The sequence below is a fragment of the Mandrillus leucophaeus genome, unplaced genomic scaffold (genome assembly GCF_000951045.1).
Source record: "Mandrillus leucophaeus isolate KB7577 unplaced genomic scaffold, Mleu.le_1.0 Scaffold1183, whole genome shotgun sequence".
NCBI classification, from domain to species: Eukaryota; Metazoa; Chordata; class Mammalia; order Primates; family Cercopithecidae; genus Mandrillus; species Mandrillus leucophaeus.
Genome location: NW_012100132.1, coordinates 252,802 through 269,015, shown reverse-complemented (window position 1 = coordinate 269,015; position 16,214 = coordinate 252,802). Strand labels below are relative to the sequence as shown.

Genomic DNA, 16,214 nt, shown 5'->3' with positions numbered 1-16,214 from the left:
GGGGGGGGGTCTGGGGCCAGCGCGCGGGAGGGACGCTTGGATGCCTCGAGGACGCCGTTCGGGCGGGGAGGGTCCCGCAGGTCCCACTGACCCACACGGGGTGGGGTCAGGGGTGGACGCTCGTCCGTACGCGGTAGCTACTGAACATGCTTGGGCCAGAGTCCGATGGCAGGCGCCCCACGCAGGGGGAGCGAGGCCCAGGGTACCCCGGAGAGCCCATGGACAAGTACCAGGTGCCGAGTGTTCCCTGCGGGGAGGCGGGGGCTCCGTGGGGTAACGGTCGCCAACCCTGGAGCTGCGGCCGGCGGTTCCGACCGAGGGCGGCGAGGGACCCGCGCCCTAGTCAGTGTTGGCCTCCAGCTCCTAGATTGAACCCGGGGGGCCTCCAACGGTGACCTCCTGGGTGCCCTTTGCCACTCAGTTTCCCCCTTTGTGAACTGACTAAGGATTCTCCAGCCCTGGCTGAATATTTGAGGGCGTGGGGCAGCTCCTCTATCCTTTGTGCCCGGGGTCTGGGCGCTTGGGTCCACCGAGGCAGGACCCCCGGGAACATCCCGAGTACGTAATTGGGAGCCCCCAGTCCCCTAAAAACACCCCTGCAGTGTGGGTCTTTGAAAATATTTGAGACCTAAAAAATTTACAAAACACAAAAGGAAAGCTGCAAAATAAAAGTGAATGTTTAATTAAATGCTTCTATACATGATATGTAAACTTTATTAAATGTTAGATTCAGCATTTGTGAAAACCGCATTCGCTTGGAAACAGTTTGCGGATTAGATTTTTGTCACTTGGGAAGAATTGTCTTTGTGTGAGAGGACTATAGGGCGTTGCCAGCGGTGACGCAGATGAGCTTCTGGTGGCCAGATAATTTTTTAAATAAAGTTACTTTTCAGAGAAAAAAAAAATAGACCTTTCAGGAATATACCTGCTTTTGGAAAAAAAATAGACTTGTTCTAAGATATGGGTCCATTTTACTGTTTAACTTGCTGCCTAAGTCTGAATGCTCTCACACCAGCTCTGCCCTCAGCCCCCTGTGGCTTAGAACAGCAGTCCCCGGCCAGGCTTGGTGGCTCGCGCCTGTAATCCCAGCACTTTGGGAGGCCATGGCGGGGGGATCACCTGAGGTTGGGAGTTCGAGACCAGCCTGACCAACGTGGAGAAACCCCGTCTCTACTGAAAATACAAAATTAGCCGGGCGTAGTGGCGCATGTCTGTAATCCCAGCTACTCGGTGGCTGAGGCAGGAGAATTGCTTGAACCCAGGAGGCAGAGGTTGTGGTGAGCCGAGATAGCACCATTGCACTCCAGCCTGGGCCACAAGAGCAAAACTCTGTCTCAGAAACAACACACAACAAAACAAAACAAAAAAACCAGCAGTCCCCAACCTTTTTGGCACGAGGGACTGGTTTTGTGGAAGACAATTTTTCCACAGACGGAGGCGGGAGGATGGTTTCGGGATGATTCAAGCACGTTACACTTAGTGTGCAGTTCATTTCTATTATTATATCGTAATACATAATGAAATAATTACACAACTCACCATCATGTAGAATCAGTGGGAGCCCTGAGCTTGTTTTCTTGCAACTAGACGATCCTCTCTGGGGATGATAGGAGACAGTGACAGATCATCAGGCATTTGATTCTCTTAAGGAGTGTGCAACCTGGATCCCTCACGTGCACTGTTCACAATAGGGTTCACACTCCTATGAGAATCTAACGCTGCTGCTGAGCTGACAGGAGGCGGAGCTTGCGTGGTAATGCCAGCCATGGGGAGCGGCTGTAAATACAGATGAAGCTTTGCTCCGTTGCCTGCTGCTCACCTCCTGCTGTGCAGCCTGGTTCCTAAACAGGTCACAGACTAGATTGGGGACCCCAGCTTAGAATATCCAGCAGGCTGCTCACAAGGCTGGATTACAGACTCCTAAATCTTTTATAGGCTCCGAGAGTCCCTAGGCTCAGGCTTCCATCCTCATATCTCCTCCTCTGGATCCTGCCCTCCCTCCCCCAGTCCTCAGATGCATGTTAGCCTCCAGCAATCTCCGGCCCGGCCCCCTGCCCCATAGTACTTGGTCTCTGCACAGAGTTCTGACTTGGTGGCCATCTCTCTACAAATTTGTCTCAAATCACAGGCTCTAAGGTCAGACCCTCAGAGTTACCCCAGGCAGTGTCCTGCTTTCTAGTGACATAGCCTCAGGCAAGGACCTAGCTCCTTGTGCCTCAGTTTTCCCCAATGTAAACACAGAGGTAGCAATGGTGTCCACTGCGTAGGGTGGCTGTGAGGTGCTTGGCACCATGCCAGGCACACAATGGCTTCCTGATTGTACCAGCCACAAGACTGGTTACTTTCTTGTTTGAAGCCAGTTTGGAGGTGGATGCTGGAAGCTGAGGTCGCACGGGTCTACAGAGAGTGAATAAGCCCTTTTCCTCTGGGAGGTTCTTGCTCTTGAGTGCCCAGCCGGTCCTCATTGCAGTTTGGGGGAGGGATACAGGGTTGTAGAAGAAAGAGCTCCAGAATCGGCCCCAAATAGGTGAGATCAGAGTCCTGCCATTGAAAGGCTTCTTGCCCTCCTTGGGCCGTTTCCTCTATTGCAAGATGGGGTGGAGCCACTTGCTCTGCTAGCCTGACCGGGGAGTTACCGGGACCGGAAAAGGAGCTGGAGCTGGGCTTCTGGAAAGGGATAAGTTGTGTGCATTTCCTGAAAGCTTTTCTCTTCCTTGCTGGTAGGTTTTGTATCAGCTGAATCCTGGGGCCTTGGGGGTGAACCTGGTGGTGGAGGAAATGGAAACCAAAGTCAAGCGTGTGATAAAGCAGGTAAGAGGCCAAGCCTGTGCATCCCACGCCAGGTGGTTCTGTGGCTGTGATTTTCTCCAACACAAGCTCTTCCCATGTTGGAGAAGCTTCCTGATGCGGCAGCTAGATTCCTCGCTGCCAGCACTCCCAGAGACAAATCTGGTTAGGGTAGACGTGGGGGTGCGTGAAGCTCTGTCACCTTGATGGGGAAGCAATGCTAATTTTTACTCCATCACCACCACCTCCTACCATTTACACATCACGTGCTGTATGCCAGGCACCGACTCACTTCATCTCCCGTCAACCCTGTAAAGCAGAAACAATGACCCTGTTTATAGCCAAAGACAGTGAGGCTCAAGGCAGCGCCAGACTAGCCAAGGTCACACAATTTCCCAGAGGATTTGAATTCAGGCCACCTCATTGGGGGACACCGTGCTACCCAGTGCTGGGTCACCAGTTTTACCAAAAGGGAGCCAAGCCCAGAGAGGATGGGGACTGGCTCAAGGTCACACAGGGCTAAGGTCACACACCAGGCCCTGAGCCCTTCCACCGCACTCCTCACCAGGGCTAGCAGGGCATAGGGAGGTGTAGGCCTGCAGGACAGCCCTTTGTGTGTCCGAGACAGGGAGGTCCAGATCAACAGAGGGACTAGGGTGAGAGAGCTGCTGCAAGAGTCCCTGGCACGCCCTCCTCTCTGTGGTGGTGGCAGGGACCCAGCAGGTTTAGGGCTGGCCGCGCAGCAGCAGGAGCCTTGTCAGAAGCCGCTACTGGGCCAGGCCTCAGTCTGTGCAGCTCCGCAGCCTCACCCTGAATGGTTGGGCCTGGAGTCCTTGCTCCTGCCCTGCTCCCTTGCTGGCTGGCTGTGGGGTTGGCCCCCTTGTCTCACAAGCCACTGAGGCAGAGTGGCTGACTGCTCTCTGAGCAATTAAGGAGCTTTTGTGTGTGTGTGTGTGTGTGTGTGTGTGTGTGTGTGTATGTGTTCGGAGACAGAGCCTTGCTCTGTCGCCCAGGCTGGAGCGCAGTGGTGCAATCTCAGCTCACTGCAACCTCTGCCTCCCGGCTTCAAGCAATTCTCCCACCTCGGCCTCCCAAGTAGCTGGGACCACAGGCACACGCTGCCACGCCTGGCTAATTGTATTTTAGCAGAGACAGGGTTTCACTGTGTTGCCCAGGCTGGTCTCAAACTCCTGAGCTCAGGCAATCCGCCTGCCTCGGCCTCCTAAAGTGCTGGAATTACAGGTGTGAGCCACCGCACCCAGCCTGAGGAGCTTTTAAAAACATCAGCCGTGACTAGGCATGGTGGCTCATCCCTGTAATCCCAGCACTTTGGGAGGCTGAGGCAGGTGGATCCCTTGAGATCAGAAGTTCGAGAGCAGCCTGGCCAACATGGTGAAACCCCATCTCTACTAAAAATACAAAAATTAGCCGAGCATGGCGATGAGTGCCTGTAATCCCAGCTACTTGGGAGGCTGACGCTGAAGAATCACTTGAACCCGGGAGGCAGAGGTTGCAGTGAGTCAAGATTGCGTCACTGCACTCCAGCCTGGGTGACAGAGCCAGACTCTGTCTAAATTAATTAATTAAATTAAAAATAAAAATATCAGCCAATTATTTCTAAATAAAAATTGGGGAAGGAGAGTGTAGGTAGGAGTTTATGGGTTCTTCCAGTCTTTTTTCCTAAGAGTTTATAAATTTTTTTGGATTTAGGAGAATGGTATTGTTAAAGTTGATAGCATGCTTTTTATATTGCAAGCATTCCCACAGCCTCCTCCTGTCCTGGCTCTGGCAGCTGTGTGGCCTCCCGTCTTGCTTGATGTGCTGTAGCTGACCCAAGCCATCCCTATCACACGGGCTGAGCATTGAGCTTGTTCTCAATTTTTCACTTTGTGTAAACAGCTCTGATAAAGATGCTTATAGCATTATGGGGTTTTTTTTTGTTTTTTGTTTTTTTTAGCATCCATGATTTCCTTAGGAAAAATTCCTAGGAGTGAGATTTCTGGGTCATACAATGTAACTTTTTTTTTTTTTTTTTTTTTGAGATGGAGTTTTGCTCTTGTTGCCTAGGCTGGAGTGCAGTGGTGTGATCTCGGTTCACTGTAACCTCTGCCTCCCGGATTCAAGTGATTCTCCTGCCTCAGCCTTCCCGAGTGGCTGGGATTACAGGCATGCGCCACCACACCTGGCTAATTTTGTATTTTTAGTAGACGGGGTTTCTCCACTAACATGGAGAGGATGCTCAGGCTGGTCTCGAACTCCTGACCTCAGATGATCCGCCCACCTTGGCCTCCCAAAGCGCTGGGCTTACAGGAGTGAGCCACCACAGCCAGCCTTTTTTTTTTTTTTTTTTTTTGAGACGGAGTCTCGCTTTTGTTGCCCAGGCTGGAGTGCAATGGCGTGATCTTGGGCACTGCAACCTCCTTCTCCCAGGTTCAAGTGATTCTCCTGCCTCAGCCTCCTGAGTAGCTGGGATTACAGGCATGCGCCACCACACCTGGCTAATTTTGTATTTTTAGTAGAGACAAGGTTTCTCCACGTTGGTCAGTCTGGTCTCAAACTCCCGACCTCAGGTGATCCGCCCGCCTCAGCCTCCCAAAGTGCTGGGATTACAGGCGTGAGCCACTGTGCCCAGCCACGATGTAGCATTTTCAAGCCTTTCTATATGTTTTGGCCAACTTCACCTCCTCATATGCCCCCTGGGACAGGAGGAAAGGAAGACAGGAAGGCTCACACAGTGTCTTTGCCCTGGATTCCACGGGACAGTGCCACTGGCATCTCAGGTCTCTCCATAGATCTGGGAACAATTCACTAACTTTACATGATGGTCTGCAATCACCCCATTATAAGAGTACTTCATTCATAAGTCTTTTGAGCAACATTCTGGGTGAAGATCTGGTATTAGAGCCAGTGGTAGTATACACCTAGGGCCTGTGCCACCAAGCGTGCTGTAGACTCAAAGCTCTGTGCTTCTCTTGCCACCGGGTACCCTTCCCTTTCCATGCCCCCCCCACCTCCACCCGGAGAAGGCACAGGAAAGAGAGAAGAGCACTGCACATTCCATGCATGGAGACAACCTTCCCCATGTGGGTAAGGAATGAAGTGGTGCAATTGATGCTTTCTCAACCAGAACAAGATGTTCCTGTTTAAAGATGGTCTGAAAATGGATCCTTTACTGATTTCTTGGAATTTATATTATGCTGTCCTAAACTTATCTTTGCAACAGGAGCAGAGATGTTCTCATTGCTCTAAGTATTTTTAGATCTCTGCCTTAGGAATATCTTCCGTTTGTGCCATATGGTGGGGGCAGGAATGGTGGGAGCCTGTCACTCCTGCTAAATAATGATGATGGTGGTGATGATGGAGGTGGCAATGATGGTGGTAGTGGTGGTGATGGTGGTGGCAGCTAGATGGTGATGATAATGGTGATGGTGTGATGATGGTGATGGTGGTGCTGATGATGGTCTTGGTGATGTGATGATGGTGATGGTGGTGGTGATGGTGTGATGGTGTGATGTGGTGGTGGTGGTGGTGGTGGTGGTGGTGGTGGTGGTGGTGTGATGGTGATGGTGCGATGATGGTGATGGTGGTGCTGATGATGGTCATGGTGATGTGATGATGGTGATGGTGGTGGTGATGGTGTGATGGTGTGATGGTAGTGGTGGTGGTGGTGGTGGTGTGATGGTGATGGTGGTAATGATGGTGATGATGGTGGTGATGATGGTAATGATGGTGATGATAGTGGTGATGGTGACGATGGTGTTGATGGTGTGATGATGGTGATGGTGTAATGGTGATGGTGGTGGTGGTGTGATAGTGATGGTAATGATGTTGGTGATGGCAATGATGATGGGGATAATAGTGGTGATGATGACGGTGGTGTTGATGGTGTGATGGTGGTAATGATAGTGGTGGTGGTGATGGTGGTAATGATTTTGATGATGGTGATGATTGTGTGATGATGCTGATGATGGTGGTGATGGTGATTTTGGTAATAATGGTTATGAAGGTGATGATAGTGTTGATGGTGATGGTGGTGGTGATGGAGTGATGGTGGTAATGGTGGTGGTGTGATGATGGTGGTGATGGTGATGATGATGGTGGTGATGGTGATGATGGCAGTGATGGTGATGGTGGTGATGATGGTGGTAATGATGATGTTAATTATGGTGATGGTGGTGGTGACGGAGTGATGGTGGTAATAGTGGTGGTGTGATGGTGATGATGGTGATGATGGTGGTGATGGTGATGGCAGTGATGATGGTGGTAATGATGATGGTTATGATGGTGATGATAGTGGCAATGGTGACAGTGGAGGTGATGGAGTGATGGTAATGGTGATGGGGATGATGATGGTGATGATGGTGATGACAGTGGTGATGGTGATGGTGATGATGGCAGTCATGGTGATGGTGGTGATGATGGTGGTAATGATGGTGATGGTGGTGGTGATGGAGTGATGGTGGTAATGGTGGTGGTGTGATGATGGTGATGGGGATGATGGTAATGATGGTGGGGATGGCGGTGATGATAGTAATAATGGTGATAGTGGTGATGGTGATGGTGGTGATGATGGAGTGACGATGGTAATGGTGGTGATGGTGGTATGATGATGGTGATGATGGTGGTGATGGTGATGGTGGTAATTGTGGTAATGATGATGTTAATGATGGTGATGATAGTGGTGATGGTGGTGGTGATGGAGTGATGATGGTAATGGGGGTGGTGGTGATGTAATGATGGCGATGGCGGTGATGGTAATGATGGTAATGATGGTGATGATGGTGGTGATGGTGATGATGTGATGGTGATGATGGTGGTGATGGTGTTGATGATGGTAATGATGGTGATGATGGCAGTGATGGTGATGGTGATGGTGGTGGTAATGATGATGTTAATGATGGTGATAACAGTGATGGTGGTGGTGATGGAGTGATGGTGGTAATGGTAGTGGTGGTGGTGTGATGATGGTGATGGCAGTGATGGTGATGATGGTAATGATGGTGATGATGGTGGTGATGGTGACAGTGATGGTGGTGATGGTTGTGGTTGTGGTAATGATGGTGATGGTTGTGGTGGAGATGGTGGTTGTGGTGATGATGGTAATGGTCATGGTGGTGGTGGTGATGGTGGTGATAATGGACATGATTTGCTACATGTTTATTAAGCTCATGCTCTTGTGCCCTTGCAGGTGGAATGCATGGATGACCATGAAGCCAGTCAGGCCCTGGAGGAGGTAACTCTCAGGGTGGTTTCCCCTCTGGAAGAGCTCAATGGAGCATACACGGACTGTGTTCTGTACCTTCTTGTTGAGTGCCTGGGTAAAGGGAAGGCTGGAGGGAGGGATAGAGCATCAGCACCAGTTTTGCCTCAGCTGTGAAGCCAGCAGCCCCAGGTCGTGAAGGGAGGCCATGCCCCAAACACTCACTGCTAAATGCAGGTGCCAACAACTTAGAACATATATTCCCAGAGAACATAAAGTTTAAATATTGGGCTGCACACAGTGGCTCACGCTTGTAATCCCAGCACTTTGGGAGGCCGAGGCGGGTGGATCACCTGAGGTCAGGAGTTCAAGACCAGCCTAGCCAACATGGGGAAACCCCATCTCAACTAAAAATACAAAAAAATTAGCTGGGCATGGTGGTGAGTGCCTGTAATCCCAGCTACTTCGGGAGGTTGAGGCGGGAGAATTGCTTGAACCTGGGAGGCGGAGGTTGCAATGAGCCGAGATCACACCATTATATTCCACCCTGGGCAATACAGCAAAACTTCATCTCAAAAAGAAATAAATATTGGCCAGGTCCCTAGGTTAATCTACCAATAACATTTTTTTAAATTTTTTTCTTCAATATAAAATTATTAATTACAGAAGAAAATTTTTTAAATACAGAATTGGGTTTTCTTTTGCTTTTACCTTTTTTTTTGCTTTAATAACAATGGAGTCTCACCATTTTGCCCAGGCTAATTTTGAACTTCTGAGCTCAAGCAATCCTCCCACCTCGGCCTCCAAAGTGCTGGGGTACAGGCATGTACCACCACGCCCATACCAGAATTGTTTAACAAAGCAAATGTAAATTATCCTTCATTCTACCATTCAGAGCTGCCCAGCAGTAACATAGTCATTTACAATAATAGCGATAACAGCTGCACTTCGGTTTGATTGGCAAAGCCTCTGAGTAGCCTTTTTTTGTGTTTCTTGAATTTCCCACGAGCTTGAAGGTGTCCCTTCCTATCTCATGGTCACTTGTTTGTCTTCTGGAATTGCTGGCTCTGCAGCTTGGCCAGCAAACATTATTCGGTGTATAGTGTGACTGAAGCACAGTGGTGGGTCCAGGCTACTCGGTAACAAATGGGAAGAAAGAGCATGGGGGCCCACCCAGAGCCCCACGCCGCCATGGCTTTTCCCGTTGCCAATTCAATTCCACGGCCCACTAGGCCAGCTCCTTTCACACCCAACCTTCCACCACAAGCAGTTGTCTGTCTGGCTCCACGTCTCTAAGGCAGCCCTGTCTGCTCCTGTTTGGGCATGTTTCAAAGCACTTTCCGCCAGGGCAGGGGGCACTGGGACCTCTCCATGGGCCCATCTCCCGGTGGCTGCACCACCTCCTCCGGCCAGCCCTGGCTGTGGCTGATCCCCACCTTCCTGGCACTGCCTGCCACAGCTCACTCAGTCCCCGTGGCATCCCTGTGAGGCAGATTTCACTGGGACCCCCATTTTCAGATGACAATATGAGGCCCAGTCGCCCAGCACAGCCAGCACATGCTGGAGACAGGACTCACATCGGACTGCCTGGCTCCTAACCACCGTGCAGCCTCCCTGAGCCCGCTCCCCGGCCCGGCTCAGAGCCCGAGGCTTGCATGTTTCTTGGGATGTGTGACAGAGAAGCCCGAGCTGAGAAAGGCGTGAAGAAGCGCTGACTTCTCCGTTTCCTGTGCTCTCATCCTGGCAGCTGATGCCACTGCTGAAGCTGCGGCACACCCACATCTCTGTGTACCGGGAGCTGTTCATCACGTGGAATGGGGAGGTGGGTCAGAGCTGACGTCTACGGGCTCAGCCGCCGCGGGGTGGGCTGTGGGACGAAGCCGAGTGAGCCCAGAGCACGCCCACCCCCCACGGTCAGAATAGCTCGTGTGGCAATGGCAGTGACTCTAAATGTGGCCATACCTGACCTGACACTCACCGGGACCAGGTACCATGCTGGGGGCTTTCCGTGCATGGTCTTGTAGGAGCCCCAACAACCTCATTAGGGGTTTTTTTTTTTTTTTTTTTGAGACAAAGTCTCACTCTTATGCCCCGGGCTGGAGTGCAATGGCATGATCTTGGCTCACTGCAATGTCTGCCTCCCGGGTTCAAGCGATTCTCTTGCCTCAGCCTCCCAAGTAGCTGGGATTACAGGTGCGTGCCATGACGCCCAGCTAATTTTTATATTTTTAGTAGAGACGGGGTTTCACCATATTGACCAGGCTAGTGTCGAACTCCTGACCTTAAGTGATCCACCCGCCTCAGCCTCCCAAAGTGCTGGGATTATAGGCTTGAGCCACCACGCCTGGCCAGGAGGGGTTCTCAACCCATTTGACAGAAGAAGAGACAGAGGCTAACAGAAACAAGTTGCTCCAGTTTAGCCAGCTAGTACGTGACCAAGTCAGAGGGCCAGGCGAGGTGGACCTGATTCCCGGGCTCTGCACACAGCCACCGAGCTTGTCCTGGTGAGCCTGTGCCTCTGATGACAGAGTTTCTACTTTGATGGAAGGAGCTAGTTGACCCCCATCTCCACAGCCACCCGACGCAAGTGCTGTCCTGGGCCTGTGCGCCCCTTCCTCCTGCAGCCCCGGTGCAGCTTACTGACCAGCACCACATCCGTCAGCACATGCCAGGAGGGCTGCAGGGCAGGAAGCACGGTCCCTGTGCTCCTGATGGGGCCTAGGGCTCTGGTTCAGGAGCTCTCCAAGGCCACAAAGCTAGTGAACAGCTGACTGGGGACAGAGACTCAGGTCCGGCAGCCGGGTCCTGTAGGCTGGATGACTTCTTGTCTTTACAAGGAGCCTGGAGCTTTCCAGTCACTTCCAATGTGTCTGAGGCAGACAGCGGGAGGCTGAGAAGGCACAAGGGGTGCTGGAGGTAAAGAGGGGCCGAGAAGCCTTATGCCAGGCGCCAGCCTGCATGAGACGTCCACACTGGCATTCCCACCTGGGGCCAACAATCCCGGGTCTGAGCAGGAAAGGCCCCTCACATGCTCCTTCTGCTCCAGCTGGGTCTCAGGGAGGGGACCTCACGGCATGCACTCCCAGAGATTTTTCTGAGCACCCACTGGTGCTCTGAAGGAGGGTGCAGAGAAGCCAAGAGGACATTTCCCTATGGGAGGGAGCACAGAACTGGGGGCCCTGACCCGGTCTGCTGGGGCTCTGGCCAGGTCCGGCTCCTTAGAGGAAATGGATCTGAGCTGAGCCCTAAAGAGTGAGTAGTTATCCCCATGAAGGGGGTAGGTAGTGGTCCAGGCAGAGGGGTCCAGGTGTGCAGTGGCCAGGGGACAAGTGCAGCTTTCGGGAAAGTCCAAGTAGCTTGGTGTGGATGGAGTGTGGAGTGGGGGTGGGGCCTGGGAATGGGGAGAGGAGAGAGAGGAAACTGAAGGTGGGGCAGGAGGGGCTTGTAGCCTCCTCCAGTGGGCAGTGCTCCCATGACCACTGCGGATGGCAGCTGAGTGCAGGGAGGCCCTGGAGCAGGCGAGCCTGTAGAAGCATGGGGTCCTGGGCATCGCCTGGATAAGGGCCTCCTGTCCCAGCAGATCTCTTCTCTGTACCTCTGCCTGGTGATGGAGTTCAACAAGCTCAGCTTCCAGGAGGTCATTGAGGATAAGAGGAAGGCAAAGGAAATCATTGACTCTAAGGTAAGATCCTCTGGGCACCAGGCCTGGGGGCCACCTAGACCTGTGACACAGGCCCTGCAGCTCGGGGCAAAGTGACAGCGGGAAGGCAGGCACCATGGAGTCCAGCCTTGTTTTTTTCTTAAATGTATGCCTCGAGGCATTGCACCCTAGGACGCGTGCAGATCTTAAGTGCACAGTTTGGTGCACTCATACAACTTCTACCCAGATCAAGGCAGAAGGCGTTCCTAACCACAGAAGGTTCCCAGTTGGTGACCATGATTCCAGATGGTTCTGCCAGTCGGTCCCTGAAGTTCACGTAAATGGACTTCTCCGGCATGCCGCACGCTCCTGTCTGGTCTCCTTCCCTCAGCTGCTGCATGCACCCGCAAATCATCTGTGCTCATTGCTTGCTGCCACTCTGCTGCCTGGCTGCCCGGCAGGCTGGTTCCCTAGTCTTGTGTGGATAAGCACCTGGCCTCGCTGCAGGCTGTTTCCCTAGTCTTGTGTGGATAAGCATTTGGGCTGCTTCCAGTTTGGGGCCATTGTGAATAAGGCTGCTATGAGCATTGCTGGAAGGCACTCACTTTTCTGGGATGAATACCTGGGAGTGGAATTATTGGGTCGTAGAATAGGTGTGTGTGTAGCTTTGGTAGATGCTCCAAACAGATTTCCAATGTGGTTTGGTTGGCCCCATGTTTACTCTCACAAGCTGTGAGCATTCCCGGTCCACATGGCGGCTAGCGCTTCACTGTGTCAGTCTTGTTGTTGTCGTTGTTGAGATGGAGTCTCACTCTGTCGCCCAGGCTGGAGTACAATACACGATCTCGGCTCACTGCAACCTTCGCCTCCCGGTTCAAGTGATTCTCCTGCCTCAGCCTCCCAAGTACCTGGGACTAAAGGTGCCCACCATCGCACCCAGCTAATTTTTGTATTATTAGTAGAGACAAGGTTTTACTATGTTGCCCAGGCTGGTCTCGAACTCCTTACCTCAAGTGATCCGCCCACCTCAGCCTCCCAAAGTGCTGGAATTACAGGCGTGAGCCACCGCGCCCGACCAGTTCACTTTCTTAATGATGTCTTTTGATGACAGAAAGTCCTAACTGTAATGAAGTTCGCTTTCCCAATGCTGTCTCTTATGGTTAGTGCCTTTGGAGTTTAGGAAGCCTTTTGTGCTCCAAGGTCATGAAGATACTCTCCTCGGTTCTGGAAGTTTGGTCGTTTTTGCCTTCGCATTTAGATCTTTCATCTCCCCCAGAAGAATGCTGCCTGCTTTTACCCTGAGAACGGTGTTTGGTGGGAGCATGTGCCCCAAGGGGCTCTTCGGGGCACACAGCTCTTCTCTTACTGTGGGCCTCAGAGGCAGGCCCGAAGTCAGTTTCAGACTTTGAGTGAAGCCCTTAAAACACAAAATGTTCTCAGAAACCCAGTAAGTGCAGCAGACCTACTCTGACTGGGGAGAGTGGGAGGATGCTCACGTCCTGCCCCTTCAGCCCCTCTCTGACACCCCAGGGTGGCCCTGAATCCAGGGACCCTAGGAGCCCAACTTCAGAACCACCGCCCTGGGTACTCGATGGAGCTTGTCTCTGACGTCGAACACTCCCAGCATTCTCTCTCAGGGTTCTTTTCATTAGAATGACTTAGAGGAACGAGCTTGTGTAGGCACTGAAGGCTTCCACCCCTCCCATACCCGCAAGGCCCATCTGCCTCCAGCTCCCGGCAAGTGTGGGGCAGTGCGGGCCGCAGGGTGGGGTGCAGGGATGGGGCCCTGCAGCACCCGGGGTCTCTGGTATAGAGACAGCAGTGTGGAGTCTGGAAACTCAGAGTCCTTCTGGCTGCCGCCGCGGCTTAACCATCTGGAGAGCCACCACACTGAAGCCTCCTCCACCCTGAGCGCTTGGCTGGCTTCAGGCCTGTCTCAAGATGCAGGGAGAGAAAACACCACCATCCTGCTGGCTGCTCTGAGTGTCACCCCCCGAAAGCAGCACAGGGCGCCCCTCCCATCCTGGCACCCCCTGCTTCTCCCCCAGTGGATGCAGAATGTGCTGGGCCAGGTGCTGGACGCGCTGGAATACCTGCACCATTTGGACATCATCCACAGGTGAGTGGGGCCCCTGACCTCCCTGGACTGGTGGGCTGCTTCGGGAGAAAAGGCACTGAGGCCACTCGGGTGCCAGTGCCCGTGGGCAGGATCTGGGGAGAAAGGCGCACTGGGCCAGTGCAGCCAGGATAGGATGGGGACCTTCCAGACCTCCTCCCAGGCTCAAAAGAGGCCCGTCCAAGTGGTCTCAAGCCATGTGCACACGCACAGCTGCATGGGGTGTGCGCTAGCCAGGCGGGCTGCTCTAGAGTTCATGGAAAGGAAGGAGGCAACAGCCCTGCCAGGAAGAGAGACCAGGCTGCCTGTCGTGGCGCCGGTGTTGTCTGAGTGGGCCCTGCTGAGCCTTTGACCACCCAGCGGCACAGCATCAGGCTGGAGAATCCACGGTCTGAAGGGGCTGGGAGATGGCTCCAATTCTGAACACCAATATCGTATTTAAAGAGGAAGAGGGAACCCATGTGGCTGGGCATGGTGGCACATGCCCGTGGTCCCAGCAGCATGGAGGCTGAGGTGGGAGGATTGCTTGAAGCCAGGAGCTTGAGGCTTCAGTGAGCTATGATCGTGCCGCTGCACTTCAGCCTGGGCAACCCTGACTTAAAACACACAGATACACACACACACATACACACACACCACGCAGAACATATGTACAAAGGGAATGCTTCACATTCCACATTCAGTGTCATGTCACTAGACATCGCACAATGGCCAAAAATCAATACCCAGTCAAATGCATCGCTGGGCTATCTAAGGAGGTGAACACGTCAACCCAGGGACCTTTCCGGGTGTTGGGGGTGTTCCTACTTGTGGTTGGAGATTCTTCCCCCGGTTTAAAATAATTGAGTACATTTCTGTACATAGAAACAACTGCTTAAAAAGTAGGCTGAGATGGGGCATTTTGTGGAGGGGAGGAGGGTGTGGGCTGCTGCCTCAGAACCGGGTGGGGCAGGGAGCAGAGAGTCAGGCTCAGCACGCACGTTGGTCCCACCTGGGGTCGGGGGTGGTGGCTGCCCAGGTGGCCCCTTGGCACCCAGAGGCGAACCCCCTTCTTGGTTTCAGGAATCTCAAACCCTCCAACATCATCCTCGTCAGCAGTGACCACTGCAAACTGCAGGACCTGAGCTCCAACGTGCTAATGACGAACAAAGCCAAATGGAATATCCGTGCGGAGGAAGGTGGCAGGGGCTCCCCTAAGTCGTGGGAGAGGGGGTTGGCACCTAGAATCCAGACGGTGGTGGCCACTCTGGGTGCTGGAGTGAGGCAACATCAAACAGCTGTTTGCTCAGAAGGTCCCCACAAAGCCCTAGCCTTGTGTGGACCCCAAAGAGACCTCCTTTGGGTTGTAACTGAGCAGGCGTGCCACCACCAGGGGCAGAGGCAGGGCCCCAAAGACACCCAGCATTTGAGAGAAACAAAGTCGTGGTTGTTTGTGATACCCCAGAAAATGTTGCTTCTCAGGGAGGGAAAAGAAAGCTTCGGAAGGAAGGAAACGAAAATGCCCAGGACGGAGGGTCTGTGGGTGCCACACACTGACTGCGTGTAGATCACTGAGTCCTAAAACAACCCAGGAGATGACTGGGGTGGGTGGCAAGGAGAGACGAGTTCTCGTTCCTTCGAAAAGATGGCCGGAGAAAGGAGGCTGGAGAGAGTAACCACAGAGGAGGAGTCCAGAGTCCAAAGTCCCAGGGTGGCAGTGGCTGGTTGCACTCTGTCCTTGGTAGACAAAAGATGAATGAGTAGATGGGTGCAGAGATGGGTGGGTGTGTGGTTAGGTGAGTGGATGGGTGGATGGATGGTGAGTGGATGGATGGATGGATGGATGGATGGATGGATGGATGGATGGATGCGTGGGTGGATGAGTGGATGGATGGATGGATGGGTGAGTGGATGGATGGTGAATGGATGGATGGATGGATAGGTAAGTGGATGGATGATGGGTGAGTGGATGGATGGATGGATGGATAGGTGGGTGGGTAAGTGGATGGTGGGTGAGTGGATGGATGGGTGGGTGGATGGGTGGGGTGGGTGAGTGGATGGATGGATGGATAAGTGGGTGGATGGACGGATAAATAGGTGGGTGGGTGGGTGGATGGATGGATGGATGGATGGATAGGGTAGGTGGGTGGGTGAGTGGATGGATAGATAGATAGATGGGTGGGTGAGTGGATGGGTGGGTAGGTGAGTAGATGGATGGATGGGTGGATGGGTGTGTGGTTGCATGGGTGGGTGTATGGGCAGATGGGTGAGTGCATGGGTTGTGGACGGTTGGGTAGGTGAGTAGATGGATGGGTGGGTGGGTGCATGTGTGGATGGATGTGTGGGTGGGTGGGTATATGGATGGATTGGTGAGTGTGTGGGTAGATGGGTGGGTGTGTGGGTGGATGAGTGAGAGTGAGTGAATGAGTGGGTGGGTGGGTGAGTGGATGGATGAGTGGATGAGTGGATGGATGGATGGATGGATGGGAGGG

At 52.9% G+C, this 16,214-nt stretch overlaps 2 protein-coding genes across 2 annotated transcripts in view; one reads left to right on the top strand and one right to left on the bottom strand.

The window, feature by feature from the left end:
* The window catches only part of SURF4 (surfeit 4), a 16,886-nt gene extending 15,245 nt beyond the window's left edge, over positions 1 to 1,641 (bottom strand). The window contains exon 1 of the mRNA XM_011965444.1: positions 1,540 to 1,641. Coding sequence (XP_011820834.1) covers positions 1,540 to 1,545 — 6 coding nt within the window. The 5' untranslated portion in view covers positions 1,546 to 1,641. The remainder of the gene's footprint in view (positions 1 to 1,539) is intronic.
* The window catches only part of STKLD1 (serine/threonine kinase-like domain containing 1), a 29,629-nt gene continuing 13,419 nt past the window's right edge, over positions 5 to 16,214 (top strand). The window contains exons 1-7 of the mRNA XM_011965490.1: positions 5 to 233; positions 2,725 to 2,811; positions 7,976 to 8,020; positions 9,735 to 9,809; positions 11,568 to 11,669; positions 13,676 to 13,746; positions 14,806 to 14,921. Of these exons, the coding sequence (XP_011820880.1) occupies positions 147 to 233; positions 2,725 to 2,811; positions 7,976 to 8,020; positions 9,735 to 9,809; positions 11,568 to 11,669; positions 13,676 to 13,746; positions 14,806 to 14,921 (583 nt within the window). The 5' untranslated portion in view covers positions 5 to 146. The remainder of the gene's footprint in view (positions 234 to 2,724; positions 2,812 to 7,975; positions 8,021 to 9,734; positions 9,810 to 11,567; positions 11,670 to 13,675; positions 13,747 to 14,805; positions 14,922 to 16,214) is intronic.